Source organism: Tympanuchus pallidicinctus, unplaced genomic scaffold, assembly GCF_026119805.1.
Source record: "Tympanuchus pallidicinctus isolate F22 unplaced genomic scaffold, pur_lepc_1.0 scaffold2, whole genome shotgun sequence".
Lineage (NCBI taxonomy): Eukaryota > Metazoa > Chordata > Aves > Galliformes > Phasianidae > Tympanuchus > Tympanuchus pallidicinctus.
Window position 1 is genome coordinate 23,760,892 of NW_026294721.1, and position 18,321 is coordinate 23,779,212.

Here is an 18,321-nt window from a genome sequence, read left to right on the forward strand (position 1 = left end):
AGTGAGAGCAAATGAAAACCGAAAATGAAAAGGTAAGGTCCATGGCCAGTGTGGCCTTGGTGGGAGGTTGCATTCTCTCAGCAGAAATAATGAATTCCAAACCTTAAGCCAAACTTTACTTGCAACCTCATGGCAACTCACTCAAGCTGGAGAGCCACTCTGATGCTGTTTCATAGCTAACAAGATTCAGCCAATGTACAGCACACAGAGAAAGCCTAAGCTGAGCTCTGCTTTTAGCAGTTTTATGGGAAATACTGCCTGAGGAAAATTATTTAGATTAAATAATACTTGGTTGAGTACCCTCAAGAGCATGGCCCATATTCACATTCCGTATTTGTTCCAGAGAAGTTGAACTAGACGACTTCTAAAGGTCCCTTCCAACACTAGGGATTCTACATTTCTATTCTGTGATTCAATATTGATACAGCAGTCCTGGTAGGAACTTGTTTTCTGGTAGAACAATATATGAACATGTCAACACAGAGTATAAATAGCTCAGTAACATTACCTTTAGTGGAAATGAAGAAGTATATTACCATATAATTTGACTTTTAAACACCCATGCCCAACAACTAAGATGAAATCAGAATAGAAGAGGGATACTGGGAGAGGAACTGCTGTGAGGGTCACACAGCCTGCCCACCCAACAACACCCTCTCCCCCTAAATCACACCCCAGAGCAGCTTCGACGAGGCTCCAACTTCTTCTGCCTGGCACAGGAACATCCTCAGGCTGAGCACTCCAACCCAGACATCACCTGCAGAGCAGCTGGCATGCAGTGCTGATACATTTTGGAACCAGAACTGCTGAGACGGCAAGCACTCAGAGTTCAGTGCTTTAAAGCCATAATCATGCATAGAAGCTTTCAAGAACAAATTTTGGTATCTGCATAGTGACATTTCCCTCTCCAGGAGTACTCTCAGAGCAAATGTCTCATAAATCACTTATGCGCCCATTTATTTATGAGGCCAAAGCAATAATCCAGTAAATCCACTCCCATTTGTTTCATCTTAATCGGCTTCCCAACCTGTTGTCAGCACAGCCATGAAGGAACGTGATTATGTAACTTCAGTATTATTCTGAGCAGTGAGAACTACTGCTGCCAAAGGAGGGGAAAAAGCACGACTAGAACTTCCATTCCAGCACCTCAGCTGTTATTACCTGGGAGAAGGTTGGTGCTTTTTGATAATAGTCCTTGAAAACAAACCAAGTAGTGCAAGTAGTTTTGGATGTGTTTATTGTATGACTTGGTTTTTACATTAAATTAACATACACAAAAGTCTCATTACTGTTACAGGGAACAAACTCACCCAAAGAGTTTCCAGTCCAAAATACTAACAACCTGTAAGCACCCTGATTCAGCACAGAGATTAACGCTAACCAGAATGTGTTTGGAATCAGAACAACAACAACAACAAAAAAAGCTCTCAGAAGTTTGTTTTTGTTTTCTTTATTTTACATGTATCTCAATATTTTGAAGCACGCCCATCATCCGGCTCATCTCTGATATCCCTCCAACACCAGGTCACATTATATCATTTGTTCTAATGTGTATCTCTCAGTGCGCTTTTTATTTTTTATTTGTTGTAAGTTGTTAACATTCAAAACATGTTTTGTAATCTAAATATTTCATATATACTGAATACCAAATGATTTCATCTGTAACTTTTACTTCACAGTTGTTGCGCTTCGCAACATGTGGAGCTTCAATCAAAGACAAAAGGCAAGAGGAAAAAAAAAAAAGAATTGTAAAAATAATTTTAAAACAACAAATAGAAGAAAGTGATTTATTCAACTGCAGTTTGCTCGAGCCCACATGCTTTTCTTTTAATGCCAATGGGCATCTATCTGGTTTAGCAGGCAGAACTATTTTCAATACAATTTCAAAAATAGGAGTTTTTCCACATATGCAAGATTTAGAAGAAAGATGAATCTCTCAAGAGAATATGCTTACATTCACACATTATGAATGGAATGAATTTTAGGGTTTGGTATGCTTTCCTATTTTAATAAAGATGATCAATCAGAAGCAAATCTTTTTGTTTCCAGTATGTCACACAAATATTGCAAAATATGCAGAAAAGTACATTTAGAACCACTTCGAACATGTAACTCGAGTGTAGTTCATTATTACAGCTCTGTAGAGATTTCTTCTCTTTGCTACAGAGGCAAGGAGAAACTTTACTTTGTACTTGTTTCAAATAAATAGCTTACACTACATTAAAAAAATGGCTTAGATTCACATAAAATAAGAGCTGTTTTTCACAATGTTCTCATTCACCTTAACCTAAATATTCCACCTACAAAAGCTTCTCTTTGTAGTTTTGGACAATAGATCACGTCTTACTTCAGTCAAACAAAAAAATCTCCCTCCTTTTTTTCTCAGTGATGGGAGAATAATGGCATCACCTCACTTGGTTAAAGAAACAACACCTACCTATGCAATTATCTCGCAGGCATCAGCATTATAGAAAAGAGCTAAAGCAACAAAATGGAAATTATTCACTCCTTACACTAGGAAATAAGAGAATTCAACAGATATAACTTTGATTACCTGATGGAATTTCAGTTCTACACTAATTTTAATTCCACAGCTTTAGATACTAAACAGCCTAAGAAAACCATGACAGAATCAGTAAGTCAGTTTTAACGTCAGTTTAAAATACAGAGGTATATATCTAATACTCCCAAACAGCACTCATTCTTGCTAAAAATTGCCAATTTTTCCTCATCTCTCTTCCACTAAACTTGGGTGAAAAAAAATCAGAAGAAACTGTTTCCCCAGGATCTACTGCCTTTTGCAGCTTTTCTTGCTTTTCCTGCTGCTGAACTGTAATCACACACTTGGATGTTAGCTCATTTCAACTCCTTTTACATGTAGGTTATATCTGACCAAAAGAGCTCTCAAACAAACTGCAATTTTCTCTACTCCTTCCCTCAAATGGTCCCACTGCTTTTGCAAGCATTTGCAAAGAAACTATATGCTAAAATTACAATTGCTTTGCAAGGAAAACAAACATCCCACAGTCAGAACTCCAAGAACTGCAAGCTTTGTACCTCCTCTTTCAAAGGATCTTGTAAAGCACTCTTTGGATACACATGATGCTCAAGTATCAGCATAACATTTCCAGCAGAGATTAAAAAAGATAAAATCATTTTTCTGATTCTTCCCTTACATCCCAAACTTAACTTGCAGCCCTTCAGCTGAGACAATATAACTTTTCTTGTAATCTCAAAGCCATGTAAACCTTGCACTTCTACCAATCACTCAATTTCCCAAAGCAAGGCATTTGAAACTGTCAGCAATACTCAAATATTTAAAAGATTATCTAGATACTTCACACACTACTGGAAAACACCATCCAGTTGCACCAGCACACTATTCAACTACTTTACATTTGTGTACATCTAGGCAAATACTCAAACGTGACAGTTCTCTATAAAAATATAGAAGCAATGCTCTAAGTTTAATTTCAATTTACTTTTCTGCCCTTGGCTACATGAAAAACAATGAGAACGAATCCCTCTATGCTGAAAGTACTTCACACCTATGTTCAGTGTATGCATCCATCCACTAAATGAAGTTTTCAGTTGATTTGATTTTGAGGAACCGAGCACTGAAAAACAGCAACAATTTTTAAAAAAATAGTCTACAAGGGGACCCATTTTATTATTTGCATTATAGTTGAATTGAGAGACATTTCACATTTCTTTTCTCTAAAGAAAGTTTTGATGTGAGAGGCCACAGAATGCTCAAAACTTAAATGATCTGAAGTGCCTCACTTGTTACAAGAAAAACTGGTGTGAAGGACAGAAATTGTTGTGTGATGTAACAAAGGGACTAACTTATAAATACTAATACTTAATCATATACTAAGTATTTGAGAAACAAATATTCAAGAAAGCATTTTATACTAAGCTACTTTTAATATTGTGAAATAGAGACAAGGAAAAGTAATAATATTAATAGGACAGATGTTAACATATCTCAGACAAACTACATCAGCACTTCAGTGTCAACTAAGATTTACTATTTCATTATCTTCAGTGTGTGAATTTAGTTTTGTGCTGTGAATGTAACAACACAAAAGGTGACATTTCTTCCCTCCTCTTCACTTTTCTTGCAAATAGTGTACATACACAGTTTATGCATATTAATTTCTGTTGCATACAAACTAAACATTCTAAGAATAATAGCTACCTAAAGCCCAACTGAGGTATATTGAATACTGAGATGATTCAGTCATTGTAGACCATGAGCCATGCAACCATCACAACAGCAACTCCGAACACGGGCAGCATAATGAGGTTTTTATATTTTTGCCACAATGATTGTTCAATTTCTACTTCATCCTTTCTCCTCTTATTCTTTCTTCGTCCTTTTAATCTGTTTTCAAAAGCTTCCAGTTCAGCCTAGAAGAGAAAACCAGAAGTTGTTGATATTGCATCAGGAGTAAAAGCAAGAAAACATGGAGATTTTAAATAACATTTCCCAAAACCACTTATAAAAATAACTAGCAGGCCAAGAAAGTTATACAACTCGTAGAGATAAAATGTAGCACCATATCTCTCATGCTTACAAAGCACTTTGCTTTCAAGTGTTAAACCACTGTTTAGCTTCCTACAAAGCATTGCCAAAAATGCAAACAAATGAAGTTTTACATATGATTTCTACCTCAACTTAAATATACTAAGCCAGTAGATTGCTATTTTCACATTATTGGTTAAAAATAGGGGAAAAAATACTTTCCCATTAAAGAAAAGCACTCGTAAGTATTTAAACCGTTAAAATAACACATAGAAAAGTACTGGCTAGAATTTTAAAAGATGACCTTCCTGTAATGAGGAAGTACTTTTTTTTTTTTTTTTTTAATTTAAAAAATAGACATGTGCCACTCTTCAAAGAAAGCCCTTATGTTCAGAAAAGAAGCAAAGCAACTGGAAAAAGAATGTCAAGCTACTATCCTGAACAGCAGTTTCAGGGTCATTCTGGAATAGACACAATAGGATCCTCTGATCCCTCTTCCTCCCCTCACCACACTCCAGGAAGACACCTCCTCTTAAAAGGATATCAGCTCAAGGCAAAACTCTTCTTAGGGTGCAAAGCTGGAATAAAACTGGAACTATGCAGCTTGGATGGAAGAGTTTAAGAGTGGGACAGGACTCCAGTGATGAGCCTCCATTGGAGCCATCTGACTGCTAGGAATGCCACAAAAGATGCTGTAGGGGTGAGCCACCACAGATTAGAAACAGAAGAGCTCTGACAAGTATATGGATTTTTAGTAGGGTTGAAGGAGTTAGGGAGCAGACATTACATGCACTAAAAGAGAGAATAGAGATCAGAGAGGCACAGCACAGCAAGCCAGGACTGGCAGGGCAAAAGGCACAAGACTGAGTTTCAGCAGAGGAAGTGTGGACAGTGAACAGAGCAAAGACTGGATATGAAACAAAATAAATCTACATGACTTCATGTAGATTTACACAACTTCACGTAGATGCCAGGAAAAATGGAACTTAGACAATAAAATAGGTCCATTAAAGAAAAAAGAACCAGAGCGTTTTGGGAAATGGGCAGAGAAGCACTCCAGTAAATATAATTTTAAATTGGAGCTCAAGATTGTCTGGTCTTCCTCTACTGACAGCAAATCCTTGTCAGCTTCATAAAGCTACATCTTACTTCCCTTCCTGTGCCAGATACTATCAGAAGCAGAATTGAGGGGCCTGTTTCAATGTCTGTTACTTTGTACCTAATAAAGGAAGAAACTTGCACTTTCCTGACAATACAGGAGAAAAATTCAAAGTTCTACAAACTGCTACTCAGAACAAATTACTTTCAACTAACTAATCTTCCCTCTGAGAAGTATCTTAATGAAGCAGTTTTTCAAAATCCAATCCGTGGAGGTAAGTGCAGAGTTCGTAAGATTTTACATATGTCAATATTTTACAAAAACAAAAGCTAAATAAAATCTGGGGCTTCTGCAGTTAATAGGTACACATGAACATCCAATGCCTCATGAACTGCAGTAATATGAATTAAAGTATAGGGCTTGAATGATTATGTGACAGGTACTTAATTGCCTTCCTAGAGATTTTCATTAAAACCCAGCTAAAAATGAAAACGTTGTTAAAAAAAAAAAGAACAAAGATTCATAGATCTAGAATGAGAAAGATGCAATCTCTATCCTTACAGCTACATACTGCTTTTATATAGTTGTCATCATACCACAAATTTCATCCATCTCTGAACAAGTACCAGGGAACAGTTGTGCCCAGCCTTCAGATCACCTTATTTTTTCTAACTAAACAAGCGATTCCATCTGTGTCGTTATAGAAGTACAGCAAACACCAAAATGCAAGTTTGCAGACTTACCAAAGCACTAACTAGCTTACAGCATTAATAAAAACAAGTCTCAAGAAGCTGCAAGCAACAAACTATGCAAAAAGGTACTAATGACATCAGAAAGAAGGTACAAGATGCAAACCTTTACAGAAGGTAGTAAGAACATATATACATACACACATATATGTATATACACATATATGAAGCAGCACCCTATGACAGTGATGTGCTTCAAGTCACATCACCAGATGGTAGATAATGAGATCAAATTGGAAAGGAACCAGTGTTAGCTACCTGGTAGCAGTAATTTAGTGCAGTTCTAAAGACTATTTATTAGCTACATTTGTACTTGAATAATCTTTGTTACGCTATACAACTGGCCTTTATTAATTAATCTATTAATTAATAGGCTTGATTACATATGGGTGAAGTCTTCCATCCCTGAAGTCACAGTCCATCACAAAAATGTGCATACAGAAGTGTTTGCTGTACACTGCACAGCATGCTGCTGGACTGTAGCTCTGAAAGCACAAGTAGAAAGCAATGGAGAAGTGACTGGAGGGAGAAACAGACTCTGCTGAACAATTAAGACAATAACGAACACACTGCTGGTGGAGCAATTCTGTTACACTGGAAGGATCATAAATAAGTGGCTTTGATGCAGAAATCATTAGTGACTAGAATGCCTTCTGGAAGGCATAAAAACACAATCCGTGCAATACAAGCACCAGCAACTTTGAATTTCTTGCTCAGCAATTGTAAGCATATTGTTTATATGAATGCAAGTCTATTTGTATATTTCAGTACTTAACTTCCAGCTCTGTCATTTACAGACTACCTCTCCCCAACATGTTTCAAATGCTTTCTATGGGCTACACTTCCTGGCCTCTGTCCTGCAGCTTAGAGAACAAAAGAATTAGACGAACTGTCTATGAAACATATGAGGGAATGTATAATCAATATTGTTAACAGCTAAGGCATGACTGTAATAATAAACACTACATGATGCAATGCCTGTCCCCCTGGACACCAGGCACAATGGTAAGTACAGAAAATCCTGTAAGAGAAACAAAAGTAGGCCTTGGTGGAGCACCAGTTAACAGACACAGTACTTAGAGCCTCCTAGGCAATTAATTGAAGTTGTACCCAGCAGAGAAGCTCCCTACCCAAGAATGTCCTAATGAGATTGGGAGAATGGTACAAGACGATCAGCCATGTAAGCAAGTCCAAGCAGTGAGCCACTGCTGAGATAAGAATGGAATGTGCAATCCAGTTGAAAACTCGAGCATAATCTAATACAGAACTGTTTTGATAAATGAATAAAAGTCAGAAACCACACACCAGACATAGAACACAACGTGTCAAATGCGCTGGCACAGGCATAAAAGCCAGTTGGTAGGAGTACATTGAGGCTGAAGCCTCCAGATGATAAACCTGAGCTAGCTGTCACCAGCAACCAAGCTTACAGTTAATTTCTGAAACAAGATTAGCGATAGTGTTTCCATGCAGTTGGCACAGAAGCTTCTCAGATTACAGTGCCAACAACATACATTCACTAGAGCCAGCAATTACAAAAAAATTCTCCACCCCACCAGACCTTGAAGGACAGAGACCAACTTAGGTTTCTTCATTCTCATGAAGGGGAGAAGTTTCATTCAATAGTTCAAATCCCTACAGAAGCTACTTATTAATTCTGTGAGTTTTATGCATTATAAAATGATGGATAAAAATCAGAAGTATTTCATATAAAAATATATGTATATAATAGTTATTCTTATGAGACATCAAACTGATTACCATTTTGCCCATAAGTATGAGAATTGTTAGAGAAAATATGCTTGCTTTTAACCACTGTAGATCACTCATGGCACACACCTAAGGGCGACATAACAGCTGAAAGCAGCAACTGGGAACACCACTGTACAAAGTAGACAACTTGGGCTGCACATGCATCAAATGATTTATTAACACAACAAGGTCGAGGGGAATGGGGGGCTGGAGAAGAATTAAGTTTGATACCTGTTGTCTTCGCTTCTCTTCTTCAATAGCAGCTTTGGCTTCTGCCTCTTTTATCTGTTCAGACATACAAAGTGATAAGCAACTGTTATAAAAGCAGGTAAAACTTATTCTCTTACAGAGCCATAATTACTCTATATAGAGCAGTTCTCAGAAAAGTGAGCAAAACTTCCACTAACTGAGCTATGAGCTTACTCAGATTCTAAAACATTCTGTGAAAAAGCTCTATCAATTCATGTTTGAAAAACATGGAACATAAGAGATGCTACCATGTTACAAAACCAAACTTCTGACTAACTGGAAAATTCAACTAACAAATACAAAACCTGGGGAAAAAAAAGTTTATTCATTAATGCCAGGGAAAATTCCTTAAGAAATTCACTGAGAGCTTTCAGTAATTCAGTGCTCAATTCAGCACATTGTACACTGACAGGTAATTCCTACATATGTACATAATTTACACACGTACACACGCACTTCTTTCTAAGTAATTCAAATACACCCTGACTGCTAGAGCAGAAGGACAGCTCCACATTTGTACTGAATGACATACTGGATAATGCACACTCAAAATGCTTTAACGCCCTTGGCGTAATGCAAACTGTCAGTGTAATTACATTTGCTTCACCATCAGAAAGTTATATGGAAAATAAAACCTGATCATTCTATAGAACTCTTACGTGGCATTCAAGGCAGCAAATTAAATGCCAGAAATTACAAGGAAAAAGAATGGCACAGAAAATATTAAAATATAAACATACAATGCACTTGAATCGTAGTTCCTGCATTATTTTGATCCTACAATAACAAAAGGACGTGAAGCCTGAACATACATGAAGAACAATGGGATGGAGTGGCTCCTGCCTAGATAAGAGCTGCTTAACTTGAATTCATCAGGTAAAAAGCAGGTGATTGACGGGACATAAAATATTCTATTTCAGCTTTACACTCGGCTAAACCTAGAAATCAAGCGCCACATGATATATATGTCAAAAATTTATGGCAGCTGAAAAGGAATTGGACATACTAGCAAACTGAATATAGATGCATCAAAGCCATCAAACATTAAGACACCAGCTCTGTCTCTGAAATTCCCTCAGGCAGGGATCAGTACAGTGACAGCAGTAGCAGTATGCTGAGTCAGTGTATGTGTGTCTGCTGCTTGTGTGTGTTTCCTGGACCTTCAACTCTGTATCCACTTAACAGTACCTAAGTAAAACAGATCACAGAATTGTAGAATGTCCTAAGATGTAATAATATGATTGACAACTTGATATTAAAAACCATCTTGATCCCAATAATCAGTCTGTGTGTGTACATACATACATATATATATATATACCGTTGCCAATATCATAATTTGCATACTAAAAATGGTAATTAACCAAATAAGGTATGCACAGGTGGAATTTGTTCCAATCAGTTTACAACATAAGAGCTCTCAAAGACTAAGCAGAAGGCATACCAGCTCATGCTTTAGAACACAGCAGCTCAAGCAGTCAAGCATTATGCAAGCAGTTACATTTGTGGATTTTCAGATGACTTTTTAAAAACTGTTAAACCATATATGAAATATTATTAACAACTTCATTTAACCTAGACAATGGCAGAATCCCTCATCAGGAAAATGTACAAAGATCTTCTCAGTCATGCATACCTGAAATAGGAAAGTTTGGTTTGCAAAAAACTGCACCACTATCCTCCTGGTATTTCACTGCCATCTAATGGCAGAACACCAGTTCCAAAAGAAAAATCAGCCCATGAACATAGAATGAAGCAACAGAAGAGCTTCTTTTGTACACTGCTGTGGTCATATTTGTGTAAGATACACAGGTATAGCAGGCAGCTTAATTATTATAACCAGTGTGGAAAAAATAAATTTAGAACTACTTTGAGTAAAATCAACAGTAAACAACACTGAATTTCTCAGATGCACATGCCCACTGTGCCGTATATTAAGAGTTAATAATAAAACACACTTCATTCTTGGAAAAAATTTCATTTTGGATGGTCACTTTGCAAATGGTGCAAAAACTAAGCTCTCTTTGTATATATCTGCACTTTTAACAAAGCTATTTTTTCCAGTCTCAACACATTAAAAAGCAATTGACATAACAATATAATTTTGCAATGTGCATATAATAGAATATCATTCTAAAATGTCACTTGCAAGTCAACATAGGTTGCATCATACAAACCCAAAACAGAGAAATCCACATTCTTCTCTGAGAAATTAACACAAAGCTAGTTTATGCCAGAAAGTACATCTGTGGCACTGCTTATCATAGCAACCTGTAGTCATTTGCTTGTTGCATTAGAATATTCCTCCTAGTTGAAGGCAATGGCACAGGTAAAAAATAGGAAATATTATCTGCTGAAGTAAAACCGCAGCTGACACTGCACCCCATCGAAAAGTGCTCCTTTGTTGATGCAGTCTTCCATGAATTCACCCCACTTCAGTGCACTCCATGCCCTACAAACTCACTTCCACACTTTCACTAGAATGGTTTGTTATTGCTGGCTTTTCTATAAGTATATTCCAAGAATCTTAGTGTTCAAGCTGACTGCAAAGTTGTAGAATTTGGCTTATAGAGTACGTGCTAGAACTTGCCTGTCAATCCTGAAATTCTGAGCAGAAACAGACAGACGTTGTTTTTACACAGTGAGGTTTTAGATTGAATGCTTAATTACATGTACTATTAAGTTGATGAAAGTCAACCAATTCATGCACCACTTCCTCGTGTTTTCAAAAAAGGCCTATAAAAACAATGTGGATATTCTGTCTCTTTAGATGAGATTATGCAGCAGTTTCTTCACTTCAAACAAAACTACTGGAGAGCATTTATGTTTACAACAGGCTGAAAAGCACATGCAATTACTGAAAGCTCTCTATGCCTGAGGCAGACACCTAATACTGTGAGACAGCCAATTGTGTGTCACACAATTTAAAGATCACACTTAACCAATCTTCAAAGTAAAAGTAAGGCCTAAATGAAGTGAAGTGCTTCTATAGCTCTTATTAGCAGCAATGATTTTATGATTAGCACTACTTGGCTGAAGAGGAAAACTCCAGTTATAAGGTACATTAAAAATAAAGAAGAAATAGAGTTTTATCTTAACATAGTATTAACTAACTCAATGAAGTGCTATCTACAAGTAGTGCAATTCTCAAGAATAAGCCAGATTCAATAGTCCAAAAATTAAATGTGCAATTAAACCGTATACTGACTTACATCACATTTCTTGCTGTTATCATCTTGAAAAATAATGATCTGCTTGTTTTTTCCAACTTTTCTTAAGGCAACAAGGATAAATTATAACTAAAATGGATACACTACCTCAGACGCCTTCCGTTTCATTTCCTTGCATAAAGCATCACACTCCAGTGAAACTTGGTCTTCTTGTATCTTGCTGCACTGTACTTCCTGTTAAGTATAAATTGAGTTGTTTGTAATTCATTTCCCTACATAAAAATTGAATTATAATGTTCATTTCGTTAAGAAAATTATAAAACATTCTTATTTGGCATAATTACAGAATGAAGCTAATCAATAAATATTATTTGAAACCGTTATTGTATTCAGGCATCCTTTTCTATTTTCCTTCTTTCTGATAAGCTCCTGAAAGCAAGAATAAATCAATACATCAGTTTAATTTTTCTTGTCTTTTTTTTCCACTTGTTTATTTACGACAAAGCAATATAACCTTGTGAACTCTGTTAAAAAAGATACCATGCAGAGTAACTAAAAAGTAACTCTTATGTAACTTCATACCAATTCTCACAACTGGCTGAGATTACAGGGCAAGGTCTGGTCATGGGAAGATCTCCTTTACTTCCTCTCCTTCCTCCCCCTTACATTGAAGGCCAAAAAAACAAAAACAAAAAACAAAACAAAACAAAACAAAACAAAAGAGAATACTACCACAGACAGAAAGTTGTTATTTATACTACTAGCCTATGAAGAATTTTGTCAGGAAAGCACAGTAACATAACCAGAAGTTATTCTGGTTTTCATAACACTGACGATATTTAGTGCAAGTTTTCAATTGTCGTAATATATAACAAAATCCAAAAACTGACTTTCTGTCAGAGCAATTCAAGCAGGTTAAGAAAAACCACCTGCCTAGATGGTTAAGAATATGGTCCACTACTATGGCTACAAATTCAAGTGATTTATATGAGCTTGTATGTTTACATACATAGCCTCATGATGCAACAGTTAACTTCAACACCAGAAAAAGAAGAAAAAATCCTCCCGTTCTGCACTCAAATTATGAACCCCTACATTTGATATTAGTTGTGATTGTTCAGATGAGGCATGTTTATAGGGAGCTTGGAATAAGTGTCCTACCAACTACACCAGTAGTATATACAGACAGAAGACTAGTACTTCCGTAGAGGAGAATTCAACTGTAAATATTAGATACTGAATTCTGTTTCTCCTTATCTTCAAGATCACATGGAAGGCCACAGGCACAAAGAGCAAATATAGAGGTACACTATCCTATCCAAAAAGCTAAGAAAGAAGTTCACTATCTGCTCTAAGCAAATATGCATAAGGAACTTCTGGAGTGAACAGATATATTCACTGGCAAGGGCAGATGCGTAAGACAAACTTTAAAAAATATCATCTTTTACACTACAGAAATGGGCCAGATTTCATAGCTGCAACTAATACATGGTCCAATTATCAGTGGCTTATTGGTTCTATCATCATTTACCCTCTATACTACAGTTCTCTATACAAACAAGAGCATGAATTTGGGGCTTGATCTGGAAACAGTGAGATGATATTTAAGGTGGGGATAGTTTTTAATTCTCTTTCTGAAGGGAAACACCATTTCATTAGGAATCAGAAGGATCACTTCATGGCTATTTAAATGAGTGGCTATTTATTCTTTAAACAAGAACTAATAATCACTCATAACAACCTCTCCACCTTATTATAATCAAATTTACAAGACTAAAAAAAAAATTAACTGTTATCAGATTTAAAGAACATAAAACTTTCAGAATAGCAGATTCGGAATGTTCCATTTCTGGCCAGTCTACAAGCGAAAAAGTGAGCATCCTAAAAATTAATTTCACTGCTTCTTGCTACCACACTTTAGTTGGACATCCACATAAACACTGAACACATCCTGAGACAATAAAGTCTGAGCTGGTCTAAACACAAATAGCATACAGTGTCAGAACTCAACAGAAGATGGTATCACATTTCGCTTTTCCAAAAACATTATGAATATTAAGGACAGTAACAACTAGATGTAACAGAGCTGTCATGGAAATACCCATTTTCCTTATTCAACTAAGACTGGCATAAGAAGCAGGCATACTTTTTAACAGGTATATAGAATAGAATCATAATTGATTAATTAAGGTTGGAGAAGACCTCAAAGATCAAGTCCAACTGTCAACCTGTATCTTATGGAGGAAGAAGCAGAAGTACAAATAAATACTCAACCAATGATATTATTGATTTCACGGAATACAGCACTGAAAGACTGAAATTAATAAGAGCACTTAGTCACAACAAAATAATTTATCCACAGCAAAAGTCAACATTTCTTTGTACCATGGATCACTTGTAAATAAATAAAAGCTCACTATCCATAAGCAGAGACTGTTCAATCTGAAGCACTCACTGTGGGTATTACCATCCTTTCCCTTGAACATGCCCCCTGCAACATTCTGGATTGGAGAAGACATTTCTTGGAGAAGCTAAGAACTCTGGTGAAACTACAGTCTCTGTGGAAAGCTCAGAAGTAAACTGGTTCTTGAAAATAATTTAAGCATACTTTATTTAAGCCAGATAGTGATTTTTTCATTAAGTTATTAACACTTGCCAAGAGTTCCCATAAGCCTCTGTTCTTCCCCTCATAATACTTGATAGCCATAACAAGCTTTGTCCTTTTTCTCTATTAAAAGCTAAGGATGCTGATGTGTCTGTTTGCTTTAAGGGCTGCGGACAAACAAAACCAAAAATGTCAATTAGGGATTCAAAACATCTGTGATTGTTCCAATTTATGTAATTGTAAACTTCCTCCTTATCATTAGGAAAATGTGCTTTGACTTCTTAAATCACTCCGGATCATCTGATTATTTTCCTAATGGAAGTATAAAAATTGAAGTGTGCTTGAAGATAAAGATATTGTGAGCCTGGTAGCTAACATGTTTCAAAATAAATTTTATGTTCCTTAGCAAATATTTTCACTGTTCCACCCAGACAGTCAGCTGCTACTATTGCTACTATTGCTACTATTGCTCTGCTGAAGTAACTGATTCTGTTCCAATCTGCACCAGAGACAATTCATGTTCACAAGCCTAGGAACATACAAAGAAAATACATCATTCTCAGAACTGTAACTTCAAAACTTACCTTTTTCAGTCTCTTACAAGGACACCTGAGTTTAACCTTCTGGCTGCAGTTCAGAGGACAATCGCCTGAATGGCAAATCTCTTTACACCGGTGACCACAAGGCAGCTACAAACAGTAAAAGAAGAAATACCCTCAACAATAAATAACTATAATTACATGCAATCTATTAACTAGCTTTATTTCAGACACAGCAGCTAAACAGAAAACTCATTCAGCTTATCAGATTTGTTCTACTTGCAAAATTTGAAAGGAAAAAGTCAACTTATTTCACTATTTCACAGTTTTTCAGTTCACATAGAATTATTTCTTTTATTGGGACAGCTTGATCAAAAACCAGTTTTTTCTTTCAAATGTAACAGTAACAGTAACAGTCATCTCCACAATGACTCAGGACTACCCTAACTATCTGTATGCTAGCGGAATAAAAGTAGGTGAGGTGAGAAGAAACTGAGAACTGAAATGAAGTGTGTTGTGACTCAGCCTGACCTACATATTGCTAACAAGAGGGCAGAATTAGAAGCAAAAATACTACAAAACTAGGTGCTATGTGCAAGAACCTTATGAACTATGCAAGAGTCAAATACAATCCACCAATATACTTACATCTGAATTAATTTCACAAAATCCTAAATTTCTGCATTTGGTAAATGCTGTTTTTGACATCTGATAAATAGCTTTGTTTTGTTTTGTTTTTAACTGTCAGTGAAATTTTTTAACACTTGCACTGAAACTATTATTATTCATTACTGTATTAAGAACTCAGATAGTAATTTAAATATGCTGCAGCCTCTTAGGAATGCAACAGCATTCCCAGAATGTTCGATATTAAAAAAAAAAAAAAAAAATTCACAGGAGTAAAACAAGTTTTCTTCCACTGGCTTTTAGGAGCTCAACTGACCTTGCTCAGCTCCCATACAAAATCTTCACAATGATCATTTTTTCATTTTTAATTACATAAATCAATACTGTTCAATACTGTTGATAACCAAAGGTGATAATTCATGAAATATACCCAACTGATTCATTTCTAAAGGTAGGTTTAAATAATAAAATTATTGAAAATTATATTAGAGGCTGGCTTTTTTTTTTTTTTTTTTTTTTTAATAAAAAATGGGATTTCAACTGTTAACTGCAACCTAGCGATTAGCACAGCTTGGAAAATGCTATAATGTCTGCAGCTTTAAAATACGTATTTTTAAAATTTATTAGTAATTGAAGAGCTTCATATGCCACATCACCTGTTCCACAAGAATGAGAACACTAAATATATATATACACATATGCATATATATAATAAAATGCAGGTGTATGCACTTTTTGTTGATGAGTAAATTTGGATTCTTAGAAGTACAGCACAGCTCAGTAAACTTCAAAGCAAGAAAACCATACATAAAATAGAACATATAACTTTCCAGCTTGAAATCACAGAACAAGTATATCTGTTTTCATGTCAGTCCCAGTGACTTACTACACTGACAGATATTCTACAGGTTGGGCATTGTGCTCTCAGTCACTGTCCCAGAATATTCCACACAGTACCAGGAGGAATGTCTCAGTCACTGAGTCCAAGGCCCCCACTACAATCCCTGTATGACTGCATCACTCCTTGTTGAGTCTGGAGTGTTGCATCACTCCAGAAGGAGTTGGGGGGAACACACTGGACCACCACAGAGGCTTTTTCAGGATCCCACTTTAAGAGGCAAGTGCTTTTTCTTTCATTTACATTTATTTTATCCAGCCATTAGCTCTTATCCTCAAACTGAAATACTTATCTACTGTCCTTTCATAACAGGCTCTTTAATCCCATAATATTCCCTTCATTGAATTCCATGCAGCTTTAATCAATGTTTCTTGAACATAGTAGCCAGAACTGCAAGCAATATTTCAGCTGGAATAACATACAATGCCTTAATTGCAGCTTATTCTTAACAGAATATCTTTCCCTATACATCTTCCTCTCTCGTGCTTTTCTCTTCAATTACTCATGATGTGACAATAAGAATTTCTGCTGTCTCCAGGAGGCTTATTATTGGTCTTGACACGCATAGTCTTTCTGTTTTTTCAGTATCTGAATCATGTCCCAAATGCCTGTGTTCTGCTGCACATGCATTTCCTCGGCTGTCATCTATTCACAACACACCACAAATGTTCATAAGAAAATCCCAATGAGCTTCTGGTGCCAAGTCATTACCAAAACCAGCGCACGAATAACCCTCAGTTTGAGCCCTGGGAAAATCCCCTTATTGCCAACATTGCTCACTCCAACCACTCATGTAGGAATTTTTGTTGTGTCTTACAAATTTCTCAGGTGATTGCTTAAAAAAAAAAAAAAAATCATGAACCACAAGCAGTTGTTGTTTCCTTCAGTAAACCCTAATCTTGGCATCGATCCTCTCAGCTTTACATGAATTAGCTGCCTACTACCTGGCACAGCCCAACTGTGCCCAACTGAAGCATGTAAGGAACCTCATCTCTTCTCTTTGTCTGGAGGAAAAAAGAAATTGGTCATACTGTCAAAGAGGAAATTCGGTTTTGTCTAGCAGAACCAATCACCTGCAAATCTACTTGAACTCTATCTCATTTTCAAAACATGGGTTAGAAGCTCATGATTAAGCCTTGTACATGCTGAAGTCAGAGTACAGACCACGGACACAGAGTCCTAACATGAATGCTGCTCCACACAGCCTCTGCACAGTAAGGGAGACAGACTCCTTCTGCCCCCCTGCCCAACAGCATTACACACTGAAACAGCTATGAAGTCTCATCTGCCAGACATCCTAAACTAGAACCTACCATTTCAGATTCCTCTTCCATACTCATTAGGCACATTTTCAGTAACCATGTCAAAGCCCAAACAAACAGTTTTATAACTCACATGTCAGAGCTGCAAATTCTAGATAATCTCCGTGTGCTACTACAGTAGAAATTTTCATGTTACATACCACCAGAGCACAGCACAGGAATATACTTAATCCAATACTGAAATCATATTTGCTCATCTAGAGCATACCGTCACACAGTTCACACTCTGAAGGATGCAGGACAAGAATGATGCTGACAGTTTCAGTTGCTTCTCACCCCCTCCAATGCAAACACAACATATAAAATCAAGGGAAGCAGTCTGATGAGTGGTAAAACAACACCCCCCTCAGCTAAGAGAACAGAAGCAATCCTACCACTTCCACCAGATAAATGCTGTAGTTGGAAGGGAGGAGTTTTTGTCCTTTTTTTTTTTTTTTTTTTTTTTTTGCAAACGTTGAGCTATTATATAGTGCTAAAATATAATGTGTGTATCCCGTTAGATCTTAATACACACATAAGAACCACCCCACTCTTGAGCAGCTGTCTCAAAAATTATAAACAAAAGTTGAGTTTATCATTTCCAACCCACTCAGCAGTTTTAAGTGCAGCTCTGCTCTCAAAGCTTTGTGAAAACCTCTGCTGCTTAAGCTAGACGTGGAAGAGAACGTGCTTATGATAGAAGCAAATCTTCTGTTGCACAGAAACAACAAAATGTAATGGAATACTGTGGGGAAGTTCAACCTCTACTGCCATCCCACTAATATCTGGCCCTGATGTCGTGGG

The 18,321-nt window shown here is 36.6% G+C and overlaps 1 protein-coding gene across 1 annotated transcript in view; it reads right to left on the reverse strand.

Annotated features, from left to right (window-relative positions):
* Nucleotides 1-1,220: 1,220 nt before the first annotated feature.
* NFXL1 (nuclear transcription factor, X-box binding like 1) overlaps nucleotides 1,221-18,321 on the reverse strand; it is a 43,321-nt gene continuing 26,220 nt past the window's right edge. The window contains exons 19-22 of the mRNA XM_052681920.1: nucleotides 14,737-14,841; nucleotides 11,695-11,781; nucleotides 8,360-8,413; nucleotides 1,221-4,413 (exon numbers count right to left, since the gene is read on the reverse strand). Coding sequence (XP_052537880.1) covers nucleotides 4,240-4,413; nucleotides 8,360-8,413; nucleotides 11,695-11,781; nucleotides 14,737-14,841 — 420 coding nt within the window. The 3' untranslated portion in view covers nucleotides 1,221-4,239. The remainder of the gene's footprint in view (nucleotides 4,414-8,359; nucleotides 8,414-11,694; nucleotides 11,782-14,736; nucleotides 14,842-18,321) is intronic.